The 15,000-nt window shown below is 34.1% G+C and overlaps 1 protein-coding gene across 1 annotated transcript in view; it reads right to left on the reverse strand.

Annotated features, from left to right (window-relative positions):
* The window catches only part of LOC135220694 (uncharacterized), a 76,006-nt gene that overhangs the window by 50,947 nt on the left and 10,059 nt on the right, over positions 1-15,000 (reverse strand). The window contains exons 2-3 of the mRNA XM_064258082.1: positions 14,940-15,000; positions 9,472-9,636 (exon numbers count right to left, since the gene is read on the reverse strand). The exon at positions 14,940-15,000 is cut by the window's right edge and continues 65 nt beyond it. Of these exons, the coding sequence (XP_064114152.1) occupies positions 9,472-9,636; positions 14,940-15,000 (226 nt within the window). The remainder of the gene's footprint in view (positions 1-9,471; positions 9,637-14,939) is intronic.

The raw sequence follows: 15,000 nt of genomic DNA on the forward strand, positions 1-15,000 counted from the left end.
GAGAGAGAGAGAGAGAGAGAGAGAGAGAGAGAGAGAGAGAGAGAGAGAGAGAGAGAGAGAGAGAGAGAGATTCCTAGCCATTCACAAATGAGCACATAATGAAAATATTTATCTAACGGTATGTATATTAAACTAGAGAGAGAGAGAGAGAGAGAGAAGAGAGAGAGAGAGAGAGAGAGAGAGAGGAGAGAGAGGACCATTTCGCACCAGCACGCGAAGATTGCATTGCAGTCGAATGACAAGGCAATCAACAGAGTTGCAAGGAAAGCAAGCTCCTTTCCGTTGTTGAAAATATGATTGCCTGTTTGTTGAAACTCGTCACGATTATGTTGTCAAAATAAATGTCTTATTTTGTCTTTGCAAGTCTCTCTCTCTCTCTTCTCTCTCTCTCTCTCTCTCTCTCTCAAAAGCACATGCATATATGTATACATGTATGTGTATATTATATGTATATATATGGTATATGTATGTTCGTATATATATATATGTATATGTATGTTTGTATATATATTTGTATATATACACACATACATATGTATTTATATATAGTATATTATATATAATATATATATATATACATATACATATACATATGCATATGCATATTGTGTTGTGCATTGAAAGCGGAAGAATTAAGAGATAAAATCTATTTAAAGCAACTTTATGTAAGCAGACTTTTACATGATTTTAATCAGCTTATTTAGCCTGTGGCTTTTAATATCCACTTTTATTCCTGAAATTTTGTTTTATTCATTACTTATGCAATTAATACCTGCAACGTTCTTAGGTATAAAGAGCATTTAATATTTTCCCAAGTAAAGTGAAATCGTGTTTGTGAGAATTAATGTTTTTTCTCTCTCTCTCTCTCTCTCTCTCTCTCTCTCTTCTTCCTCCTCTCTCTCTCTCTACGCACAAACATAAATGAGCGCACGCACTGCCCACTCACATGCGTGCATGCTTGGTTTTACCAAATTGCTAACTTAATTAGGCACTCGAGATTCTCAGAGAGAGAGAGAGAGAGAGAGAGAGAGAGATTGACTGACTAGTTAATGCTGTATTACTTGTAGATAGCAGTTATCGGTTTTATTTCTTCGACAGATGAATTAAGAGAAAGAGAGAGAGAGAGAGAGAGAGAGAGAGAGAGAGAGATAGTTATTGTATTCTCTCTCTCTCTCTCTCGCTCTCTCTCTCTCTTTCTCTCTCTTTCTCCTCCCTTCATCAACATACGAAAGGGCGCCTCGTTTTTACGAGTATTCTACATCTCACTTGTTTTATCAGCACAGACGTTCTCTTGACTCGAGTAATGGACTCTCCCTCCTCTGGTGTGCTTCGCTACACTGATTTACCTCGCAAATGGAGCAATTTGGCTTCTCTTTATGTTTCATGTAATGGACAATAACCTCTGCTTCTCTCTTTACAATGCAAAATGTAGTTGGTTGTTGTTACAGCTGTGCTGAGCAGTTATTATAAAGAGCTGTCGTGTTTTGGTTCATTATCGTAGTTTTTCCAGGAATGCGTTTTGAACTGTATTGTTACTGAAAATTTTTTCCCTCGTACTTTCATGGATGCTTCGAGCCAAGTCAAATTTCTCCTGATCTTTCTGCATGAAATCCAGGATGATATTGTAAAATCAAAATGATTTCTGAAGTGTTTTGGGCCAGTTTTTTTTTTTCACTTAATGCCATGTCAATAATAAAAACAGCTTTAAGCCTTTTTCCCAACAGACAAGTTCAATTGTAATAGAAAACTTAGATTTTGGCTGTCCTGACCCCTTCTCTCTCTCTCTCTCTCTCTCTCTCTCTCTCTCTCAGTCTCTCTCTCTCTCTCTCTCATTGGCTCACTTAATGCCATGTCAATACAGAAACACAGATGTATCCCTTTTTACTATCAGATCAGTCCAATTGCAACAGAAAATTTAGATTTTGACCGTCCTGACTCCTGCCCCCACCCCCCCTCCTCTCTCTCTCTCTCTCTCTCTCTCTCTCAGAGTCTTACATGGAATAGCCAGTGGGCGAAGCTTCCATTAACATCTGCGAATATGATGGCCAATTCCAGAACTTGTAAAAGATGTGATTCTCATTCCCAAACTCCATCTCAGTTTTGTGTTCCAGGAATGATGATCACTAAATTTTTCGATAGTTTTAGGCTGATACAGATATTATGAATATAGTTATGCCTTCACATATGCCAATATGCATTTAGGAATATAAATATTATTTCACACGGATCAATATGCGTTAAGGTGACTGCAGTTAGTCTTATAAACAAACAGTGCCCACTTGTGATAGTAAATAATGCAGGAAGAGAGGCGTATGCCGTTTAAAGGGTATAAAAGGAGAAAAAAATAAAAAAGCGAATTTTGCTTAAATGCTTAAAGTACCCTGAAACGAAAGTTGAAATTAAGGTAAACGCTTTACAGTTTAATTTTATTTAACTCTGTGGGAATAAACGAGGACTTCTACTTGATAAACGACCCCCGCCCCCTGATTTAGATTAATGGTTCTTAAGGCTTGTGGCAAAGGACGTCAGTCATCTGCTACTCTCTTAAGTAATGGATGTAGTCCATCTCGTTACGGACGCCAATCCTATTCAGACGGGCGATTTTTCTTGAGACAGCTGTTTCAATTGCTTTTTTTTTTTTTTTTTTTTTTTTTAATACATTTTGTTTTTTCTTTCAGTTCACTGACGATTCGTGGTTTTTCTTTATTGTTTTTTTTGTTCTTTTTTTAAATACATTTTGTTTTTTCTTTCAGTTCACTGGCGATTCGTGGTTTTTCTTTTTTTTTTATTGTTTTTTTTTTGTTTCTTTTTTTTAAATACATTTTTTTGTTTTTTTTTTTCTTTCAGGTTCCACTTGGCGATTCGTGGTTTTTTCTTTTTGTTTTCTTTTTCTTTTTTTATTACTTGTTTTTTTTTCTTTCAGTTCACTGACGATTCGTGTTTTTTTTTATTCTTTTATGTCTTAGCCTGATCAATATAAAACCTTGTATTTTGTCAACCTTTTTCCATTTTTGTTTATATTGATGATTCTTGGTATTTTCTTCCATTTCCTATTGACGTAGACTGAACGTTACGAAATCGATTTTCTCCATGGCCACATAATGTTAACCCTTTCTTTTGCCCTATTCCAAGTGATATTGGCCCTTTTTTCAGATTTTACTTATAATGACATTGCAATTCGCTCAGTGTTAAGTTTTTGCGACTAAAAATTTTTCACTTTGGTTCTTTTTCTAATTTTGCAGATAATACGATTGCAATTTGATGACTTATGTTTTTACAGATAGTTAAACCGCATTAAGTATTCACGTCTTCATTACTTCCTACTGCCCCTATTCCAAGAGATATTGGCCCTTTTATTTGTTTTTTCATATAATGACATTGCAATTCGCTTAATTTTATGTTTTTCCTAATAAAAAAATTGCTGTTCGGCTCTTTTTCTAATTTTGCAGATAATACGATTGTAATTTGGTTATTTTAGTCTTTTTACAGATAGTAAAATCGTAGTAAGTATTCATGCCTTCATCACTTCCTACTGCATATTTTTGCCTCGCCTTGTACGTAGAATCGTGGATTACCCTGGTAATAACTGTCACCTTCTCTTTACATTATAAAAAATCACCCCTTTAAATCTAATACATCTGCACTGTCTTTATTGATCGACATCCTTCACGAAACCCATTCTTACTCCTCGCATTCAATACACAATTTTACTTCTATTATCGCACCCGTAATCCTCTCTCTCTTTCTCTCTTACTGCTACGAGTTGGTTTGAGGAATTCCTGTCGCGCCATTTGGCAATGGTACAAAGACAGATGGTGAGACCTTGGTTTAGTCTGAGGTTATAGGATGCATTTCAAGGACCAGGAGGCATGTTGTGATATGCCTGGTTGATTTCGTGGCCGCCTTTACGTGGTATTCTTGTGCCTTGGTATTCTGTCCATTACAATCTTTGTACGCAGGTTCGATATTCAAGCTTTCTCAAATAAATGCTAATACCGCCTTGGGTCGTGATGTAATATGCATGATTAGATTTCGATACAGCTTCGAGAGTCTATTATAAAACGACACTTTCAGAGTAGAATGATTTTGTAAACCTTTTGTAAATAAACGGCAAACTCATTTTTTTTTGATATCCCCAATAAATATAACAGCATGAACTCGTGACCTTTAAAATGGAATATTTAGGCTTTATAACTCTCTGTACCCAAGTTGTGAGTTTAGTTATTCTCATCTGGTTATTGCAATGCTCTAAGTAATACAAAAAGCAGGGTTATTACTGATGCTCTTTCAAGGTAGCTGACCATATCTAACTGCTTTTAAATTCCGTAATCATACCTATAATATATAATTCCTATTTGGTGGAGAATATCAGAAACGCTCTTTTAAATGGTATAGTTCAAACATATCACGAGAACGAATTCTTCATTTGCCAGAAGAGAAAAGAACTCACGACGTCACGTTTTTTTTTTTTTTTTTTTTTTTTTTTTTTTTTTTTTTTATTTTTTTTTTTTTTTTTTTAGTTTTAGATGCCAGCAGATAGCCCGTTCTTTGTTCCATATTGTGGTAAAAACGTCTAATTTGTATTTGTAATAGAAAACCACTCGGTAAAAGAATAATATAAATATACATATTGACAAAGTATAATTAGAGTTTGAAAAATTAAATTGCTTCTCTTGAAAAATAGCAATTTTTGAGTCATATCACTCTTTGGTGAATGAGTGAAATTTGTAAAGTAACGTGACTGAAATGTACAAAACAGCTGATTTTCTCAGCCGAATTAGCAAAACACCTCAAATATTCTAGATACTGAAGACTTAATAGGTCTGGAAACGTATAGAGAGAGAGAGAGAGAGAGAGAGAGAGAGAGAGAGAGAGAGAGAGAGAGAGAGTTAAAAATAAAAGGGATGTTAATAATTTGTTTTTCAAAAATCCGTAATCGCTTATGGCCGAATGAAACGAAGGAGAGAGAGAGAGAGAGAGAGAGAAAACTGAAAAAATTAAAGGGAATTTTAAAAAAATGACTAGAAAAAACGAGAGAGAGAGAGTGCTAAAAAATAAAAATGAAGTTAATACAAAAGTCTATAAAAATCCGTAATAACCTTTGGCACAGAGAGAGAGAGAGAGAGAGAGAGAGAGAGAGAGAGAGAGAGAGAGAATGAAGTGGATTTGCAGAGGCGAGATGCAAAATTCCCCCAAGGTTTTCCTCCGACTTCGTCAGGTGGTTTCACTTGGGTGGCTAACTGGATTTGCTCCAAGGTCTGAGGCTTTTAGTTCTCTGGGCACAGAAGAAGAAGAAGAAGAAGAAGAAAATTGCGTTTTTCTTCTCTGAAAATATGGATTATTTTTTTTTTTTTTTCACGTGCCGTGATGTTATTTGTATGTTGCATGCTTGTGTTTACTCTGCGGTTGAAGGTATAGAGTATGAAACTTTTTGAAACCTTTTTATTGAACTAATTACTTGGTATATGATGCATGTGTGTATGTATAGCTATATATACCCTCATTATGTGTTTTTATATGGATGTACATGTAGATGTATCTACTATATACTTGCATAGTCACATCCAAACAGCCATGAATTTAGGCAGGTATATTGAAAGGCAATTAAGTAAAAGTTTATATATATATTTATATATATATATAAATATATATATATATATATATATATATATATATATATATATATATATATATATATATATGATATATATATATATATATCTATATATCTATCTATATATATATATATATATATATATATCTATATATATATATATATATATATATTATATATATATAGATATATATATATATATATATATATAGATAGATATATATAGATATAGATATATATATGATAGATATATAGATATATATCATATCTATCTATTATATATATATATATATATATATATATATATCTATATATATATATATATATATATATATCTATATATATATATATATAATATATCTATCCTATATATATAATATATATATATATATCATATATCTATATCTATCATATATATATATATATATATATATATATATATCTATCTCTATCTATCTATATATATATATAGATATATATCTATCTATATATCTCTATCTATCTATCTATCTATCTATATATATATATATATATACTATATATATATATATATATATGATAGATATCTTTCTCTCTAAATCAGCCTTTCCTATGAGATCGTAGAGCTCAGCAATCATCCTTTAATTACTAAATTGAAGGTTATTTTTTTATGGACGAAATGTTAAAATTGTTATCAGTGATGTATTCATAGGTTATTTGAAGCCGGTGAAAGGTCGAGTATTGGAGAGTCCCATTTCTGTCAATCAAAATCGTTTCATAAAGCGTTCCGCATATAGTTTTACATTTTCCAGCCTCTCTCTCTTTCTCTCTCTCTTCTCTCTCTCTCTCTCATCTCTCTCTCGTCTCTTATAACAATATATATATATATATATATATATATTTATATATATATATGTATATATAGATATATTATATATATATATATATATTTTATATAATAATATTATATATAAAGTTTACCATTTGTGTCTATACATATTTTGATACAAATGTAGCTATATAGATTTGTTCCTATATACATTAAATATATATATATATATATATATATATATATATCTATATATATTATATATATATATATATATATATATATATATATATATATATATATATATATATATATATATATATATATATCTATATATATATATATATATTTCTGGAAATGTCTCGAATATACATCACTCCATTAAGGAATGGGATTAAAGTAAAAGATAATTTACTCTCATCAGACATCGACTTCGAGTATTGCAAGAATAGAAAACACTTTCGTACTTTCTATTTCGCTTTCTCTTGTAACTTTCTCTTCTAGCGCTCTCGCTAGAAAATCTATCTTTTTATTGCATGGTGGGATGAGAGATCAAAATGAAAATCCTTTAATTCCATTTTTATTTTGGTACTTTCTCTTTTTACTTTCTCTTTGAGCCCTCACTTTCTTCTAAGTCCTTTCTTCTTGCGTTGCGAGGAAGGAAGGAAGGTAGGAAGAAGGATTAAGGAAGGTAGGAAGGTACGTCCCTCCCTCATGCCTCGTATGTTAATCGCCCCTGAGGAATGTTTTAGAGAACCTCGGAGGTAAATCCCCTCCAGGAGTTTTTTTTTTTTTTTTTTTTTTTTTTTTGAGAGAGTTCCCGGATTGTGAGGAACCTAGTAATCGCATTATCGTTGAAATCTATTTCTGATGGTAAGAGGGAAAGGCGTCTCTCTTCTGGGAAAATCTCTGAGTGAAAGTCCAACTCGACGTTTGGTCTGTTAGTTTTTTGTGATGTTTTTTTAACAAGTAAAAAATGCTGGAATCGAGGTTTCTGTACATCATATAATGAAAGCCACCGAAAATAGATCTTATCTCTCGAAAGTATCATGATAATGCTGGGTGAGCCGCAGCCCGTGACATTCTCAGCCGGCCGTGGTGGCCTGTCTCGTAGCGTTCCCAGAAATGACTATGGTTAACTTTAACCTTTAATACAATAAAAACTACTGAGGCTAGAGGGCGGCGATTTGGTGTGTCTGATAACTGGAGTGTGGATGGCCAATGTTACAATTTGCAGCCCTCGAGCGTCAGTAGTTTTTGAGATCTGAGGGCGGACAGAAAAAGTGCGAACAGAAAAATTGTTTTATTTTAGAGATTTTTCAAAGGCCCTACAAGCACGGCCCAATTTTAGACCTTGGTATATAAAGTCACTCAGCCGAAAGCAGATATGACATTGGCATCTGGTGTAAAGAAATTTTAGTTAATTTATCTGAAAAATTTTCTAATTTTTGCATTGTCTGGTTTCATCACGTCGTACAGGGTTAAACTTTATCAATATCTATATTTTTTGTATATGTTTACTAATTCTGTTTATATGAACGTAGTTTTTGTATCTGAATTTGAATTGAATCGATGGTTCTGTCATCGAATCGCCTTGAGTTGGGAGGCCCGCTCTAAAGGTCTCAGACCCGGCTTGTAAGGAGAGAGATCGCGATATCCACCCTCTGCTGCACAAGGTTGATAAACACATCATGGGCCAAATTGCTCGTTGGATGGGAAATTCAGGGCGGTCTTCACTGCTGGTGCTAGTTCTTAAGGCGCTCTGATTTACTTTACTTTTGGTGTTAGATTTATTTGTACGTTTTTTTTTCCACCGAAAGGTTAAAATAGCAGTTTTTACAAGAGTTACATACTTATCTATGAATGGTATAATATAACATTTTTCTGATTTACTTCACGTTTCGTATTATTTTTATTTGTACGTTTACTCTAGCTGGGGGTTTAAATGCTTAGTAACCTTTCAAGAGTTACGTATTTATGTATGAATAGTATAATGTAACTGCATTAAAAAAAATAAACCTATACATTTTTATTTCACTATCTCTTGGTTCGACGATGTTAATTTTTTTTTTTCAGAAGTTACTAAATAAATTTAGTTTCTAAATGAGGATTCTGTCTGTCCGTTAGCTGCTTCGTATTTACATTATACATTTACGTAAATGTATCAAAATCATACACAACTTCCACTGTTCAGAAATCATTTGGTAAATCACATTCCTACTAACATACCAACTACCTAATTGCTTTGTAGGGTAATAAAGTGCCTACCTCAAGGTCTTGTGCGTTAGTGTTGTGAAAATTTATAAATATCTCATTTACTTATAGTTCATTGCTACTTGAATTTAAATTTTTTTAAAAACAAAACTTACATTTATGAAATTTTTCTTTTTCATTTACAATAGCCAAGATTTCATTGTCAAATTTCTACGTTTTTAATATGGTCATGATATTACGAATTAAGTTTTACGGTCTCTGCTGTCCCTCCCCACCTCTCTCTCTCTCTCTCTCTCTCTCTCTCTCTCTCTCTCTCTCTCTCTCTCTCTCTCTCTCTCTCTCTGTACGTTTTCTGCCTGCCTGAACTGTCTCTTGCTGTGTAACAACCTCTCCTCTGTAGCGATGACGAGCCTCTCTCTCTCTCTGTCACCACCTCGGCAGAGAGAGATCACGACTCCCCAGAGATCACTGCTCTAACGACCACAATTATGAGAGTCATTACGTCGTCCTTGGGAGGAAAAAAAATGTTTAATAACGCAGAGACGACGAGAGATGTTCGGGAACTCCCGAAGGAGGACTCTCCATCGACCAACGGCGTGCAGGAAGGGAACGTTTATTGTTGAGTTTTTATTTATTTATTTTTTTTAGGCCTTGTGATAAAGGTAGATAAGTGCTTCGTTGTATTTTTGGAAGATGTAGCGACGTGCTTTAATGCTTTGGAAGATGTAGCAACAAGATATTATGCCTTGGAAGATGTAGCAACATGATTTAATGCCTTGGAAGATGTAGCAACAAGAGATCATGCCTTGGAAGATGTAGCAACATGATTTAATACCTTGGGAGATGTAGAGACTGCAGTAATGTAATTTAATGCCTTGGAAGATGTAGCAACATGATTTAATGCCTTGGAAGATGTAGCAACATGATTTAATGCCTTGGAAGATGTAGCAACATGATATAATGCCTTGGAAGACGTAGCGACTCCAGCAATATAGAGATGCTGCAGAAAATAACCGTGATTATATGTAACTAATATGAAATAATTATTTTAAATACAAGTAATAACCAACGAGAAACAAAGTATATATATATATATATATATATATATATATATATATATATATATCATATATACAATATATATACATATATATATATATATATATATATTTATATATATAATATATTTAATATATATATAAGCGAATTCCACAGGAAAATGATAGTCAGAAAATCCAAGCGCTTTCGTCTTTACTCAGACATTGTCAAGGAGTAAATGAGGTACAATTGGAGAGAAAGGTCTGAGGTACAACACAAGATCAAGAATACCACATGATTAATTGTCAAAAGGGTAAAAATTAAAAGAGATAATCCAGGATTATCGGATATCACACGGTCACAAACATAAACAGATTGACCCTAACCGAAATTACAAAGTTTCTTTACAGTCCAAAACATGTAAAAACTGAATATATTAATTTTGTTGCTTATATTTATCTACAACTTTTTTCATTGTGAAAGAATCAAGTTTAAATAAACCAAGACTTAAATTTAGAACATTTCTATTATTTGACTTGATGAAACAAGATTCAATGATATTCCTTTTAACTGTGTCATTACATGGGATTAAGGCTCTTGCTTGACTCCAGTTAATAGGATGGTCTAAATCTCTCATATGTACGAATAATGCATTCGATATTTGCCCAGTTCTCACAGAATACTGATGCTGTTTGAGACGTTGTGAAAGAGATTTACCGGTTCGTCCGTAATAGACTTTATCAAACTTTTTGCAAGGAATTTCATATATGCAGCCTGGAAGATCTTTAGGAGAATTTTTGATTATTAAACTCTTAACATTAATATTACTGAAAACAACATTTATGTTAAAAAGCTTTAAAATTCTAGGAATATCTAAAACCCTTTCATCATAGGGTAATTTTAGAATGTTATTCTTACTAAATTCAAGTTTGTCATTAGTTGAATAAAATGTTTTTCTAGCTCTTTTCCATGCCCCATCTACAAAAGTCCTTGGGTGTTTAAGTTTCATTGCAATATCATAAATAGTTTTAATTTCAGCGTCAATAAACTGCGGGCTACAAACACGCAAAGCCCTTAGAAACATCCCAGAAAAAACAGAGAATTTAATATTTTGATGGTGATTGGAGTAGTGATGAATAAAAGAGGCAATGTTAGTTGATTTTCGAAAGACTGAAAAGGTGAAATTTCTATCATTTCTATGGACAGTTATATCAAGAAAATTCAAATTACAATTTCTTTCTTCCTCTACGGTGAATTTTATAGAAGGGACTAAATTATTGAGATTATTAAGGAATTCCTGGAGATTTTCGTGAACTGGCCAAATACAGAAGATATCATCCACATAACTAAACCAAATAACATTTTTGGGCAAAATTCTTGGTAAGAGTTTTGTCTCAAAAAATTCCATGTAAATATTGCTAAGGACAGGAGATAAGGGATTACCCATAGCCATTCCAAACTTTTGTACAAAAAATTCCCCATGAAAACAGTTTACTATCTTTGATACATAACCTTATGAGACTAATGAGGTTTGCCACACTTAAGCGTGGCAAACCTCATTAGTCTCATTTTCCTGTGGAATTCGCTTATTTATGAAGTCACGTGCAACTATTGAGATTTTTTAAGCATATATATATATATATATATATATATATATATATATATATATATATATATATATATACATATATATATATATATATATATATATATATATATATATATATATATATATATATATATATATATATATATATATATATATATATATATATATATATATATATATATATATATATCATATATATATATATATATACTTTGGTTTTCATTATTTATAACAGATGTATTTGAAATAATTGATTTGATATTAATTACATATAATCACAATCATCTTCCCTTTTTCACATTGAAGCAATGTACTCTGCGGAAGTGTTGTTAAATCACAATAATAATAATAATAATAATAATAATAATAATAATAATAATAATAATAATAATAATAATAATAATAATAATAAAATAATAATTAACAATATATTAATATTTAGGAAGCAGACCCTCTCTAAGCATACTTTATTAAAAGTAATGGCTACTTCAGCAGCGTTACACTTGTAGAGATTCTTCTCTATTTTGCGAATAGCGCTTTAAACAGACTAGTAGAGCGCCTATAGAGGTCATGGTCAAATACAGGGTCAAAATAGGTGTATATATTTGAACTTTACAGATAAACTATGATACCATAGTCATCAAAGTCATTAACAATTTTCTCTCTCTCTCTCTTAAAGCGAGCTTTCGTCTGGAGCTGCCAGATATCCTCGGGCTGGGAAGCTGAGGGTGGACTGATCTTGTCTCCTATTGGCCAAGGAATTCCTGGAGATTTTCGTGAACTGGCCAAATACAGAAGATATCATCCACATAACTAAACCAAATAACATTTTTGGGCAAAATTCTTGGTAAAGAGTTTTGTCTCAAAAAATTCCATGTAATATTGCTTAAGGACAGGAGATAAGGGATTACCCATAGCCATTCCAAACTTTTGTACAAAAAATTCCCCATGAAAACAGTTTACTATCTTTTTGATACATAACCTTATGAGACTAATGAGGTTTGCCACACTTAAGCGTGGCAAACCTCATTAGTCTCATTTTCCTGTGGAATTCGCTTATTATGAAGTCACGTGCAAACTATTGAGATTTTTAAGCATATATATATATATATATATATATATATATATATATATATATATATATATACTATATACATATATATATATATATATATATATATACATATATATCATATATATATATATATATATATATTATATATTACTTTGGTTTTCATTATTTATACAGATGTATTTGAAATAATTATTGATATTAATTACATATAATCACAATCATCTTCCCTTTTTCACATTGAAGCATGTACTCTGCGGAAAGTGTTGTTAAATCACAATAATAATAATAATAATAATAATAATAATAATAATAATAAGAATAATAATAATAATAATAATAATAATAATAATATTATATTTAGGAAGCAGACCCTCTCTCAATCATACTTTTTATTAAAAGTAATGGCTACTTCAGCAGCGTTACACTTGTAGAGATTCTTCTCTATTTTGCGAATAGCGGCTTTAAACAGACTAGTAGAGCGCCTATAGAGGTCATGGTCAAATACAGGGTCAAAATAGGTGTATATATTTGAATTTTACAGATAAACTATGATACCATAGTCTCAAAGTCATTATAATTTTCTCTCTCTCTCTCTTAAAAGCGAGCTTTCGTCTGGAGCTGCCAGATATCCTCGGGCTGGAAGCTGAGGGTGGACTGATCTTGTCTCCTATTGGCTGGTGGCGGTGAGTCTTCGTTTTCATTGGTTGCCTGAACCAGGTCTCAAGCCACTTTCTTCGAGCCGATGGTTGTGTTGCAGCATATCCTGCAGCCGCCTGGACCTCCTGAGCGGCGCTGTATCGTTGATGGGCGTTGCGCTACGCTGTGGGACGTCACTGCTAATTTGATTTCCATCGGCTGCAGGAGTACCTCGTTCGGGGGCGTTGTCTTCTGTGGAGTTGTCGTGATCGGTATTGTCATTGTTGGAGGCAGGTCTTCTCATACTCGTAGGGAGGAGAAATTCTTCCTGCGTCGTATTCAGTGTAGGTTTTATTTGCTGGATGAGGAGCGCTCTCCTTGGTGAGGATCCCGCTGGAATATGAGCCCCTCTCTGTAAGAGCTTCAGCAAGTAGGAGGGGTTGAAGGGCGTCGGTAGTTCTCACGATGCTCCGGGCTTCGAGTTGTTGGATGGAGTCTAGGAGCAACTCGATTCCGAGTCTCTTGTCATGAGGCCTGGGTCTTGAAATGAAGTGGCAATTAAGACCCAGCTTCAGAAGGGCGTCTTGATCGGGAGTGGGGTCGTAATCAGTAAGGTTAATGTATCCTGTCGAAGAGACTCTCGTGCCACGCCCAAGAGGGAGCTATCAAGGATCACGCCCGCACCAAACATCATGATGCCATCTCCCGGGATGTCATCATACAGAACACGAAAATCATCGGGAAGGCCCCTGATGCCCGTCGGTTGCGCCTGCTGGAGGCGCTCCTCATCCAGAAAATAAAACCTACACTGAATACGACGCAGGAACAATTTCTTCACCCTCCGAGTATGAGAAGACCTACCACCAACAATGACACCACCGATCACGACAACTCCACAGAAGACAACGAGGTACTCCTGCAGCCGATGGAAATCAAATTAGCCGTGACGTCCCACAGCGTAGCGCAACGCCCATCAACGTTACAGCGCCGCTCAGGAGGTCCAGGCGGCTGCAGGATATGCTGCAACACAACCATCGGCTCGAAGAAAGTGGCTTGAGACCTAGTTCAGGCAACCAATGAAAACGAAGACTCACCGCCACCAGCCAATAGGAGACAAGCATGGGGCAGACCCCCTGCTGTCAACCACAGATATAACGAGGACGGACACCGTACCAAGATCAGTCCAACCTCAGCTTCCCAACCCGAGGATGTCTGGCAGCTCCAGACGAAAGCTCGCTTTAAGAAAGAGAGAGAGAGAGAGAGAGAGAGAGAGAGACCGAGAGAGAGAGAGAGAGAAAGAAAATTGTTAATGACTTTGATGACTATGGTATCATAGTTTTATCTATAATTCAAATATATACACCTATTTTGACCCTGTATTTGACCATGACCTCTATACGCGCTCTACTAGCCTGTTTAAGTAGCACGGAAAAAGCCGCTATTCGCAAAATAGAGAAGAATCTCTACAAGAGTGACGCTGCTGAAGTAGCCATTACTTTTAATAAAATAATAATAATAATAATAAATCTTTGGATACCTTTAAATTTGTCTCTGATGACAAAACGTATCTCGAAAAATCGTCGATACTCTGAACCGAACATCTTGAAGAAACAAAACAATAAAGAAAATTGACAAACTATGAAAATTTGTAAAAACACACAATCACAAAACCCAGGCATCCTCCCTGCTTCCGTTCGCCTGCGTCGAATATTTGTTTATTTTTCGTGGATACTCCGGGAGTGTGCCTCTTCCGCGGCGTGCCGGGAAAGGAGAGAGAGAGAGAGAGAATTTGGCGTTGCTTTTACAACCTGGGAAACCGTCTGCTGAATAGCTAAGGAGCCTCTCTTCCCGAGTTTTAAGGTCGCTTTTACGTTACGTTGGTTCATTCGGGTATGACAGCCTTCTTCGCTAAGCCGATGGGGTATCATCAAGCTTGCAACATTACAACAGCCTCGTGTTTTTCTGCAGCATCAGAAGGAGTCTTGTATGTTTCTGCAACATTAGAA

This window comes from Macrobrachium nipponense, chromosome 20 (assembly GCF_015104395.2).
Source record: "Macrobrachium nipponense isolate FS-2020 chromosome 20, ASM1510439v2, whole genome shotgun sequence".
Lineage (NCBI taxonomy): Eukaryota > Metazoa > Arthropoda > Malacostraca > Decapoda > Palaemonidae > Macrobrachium > Macrobrachium nipponense.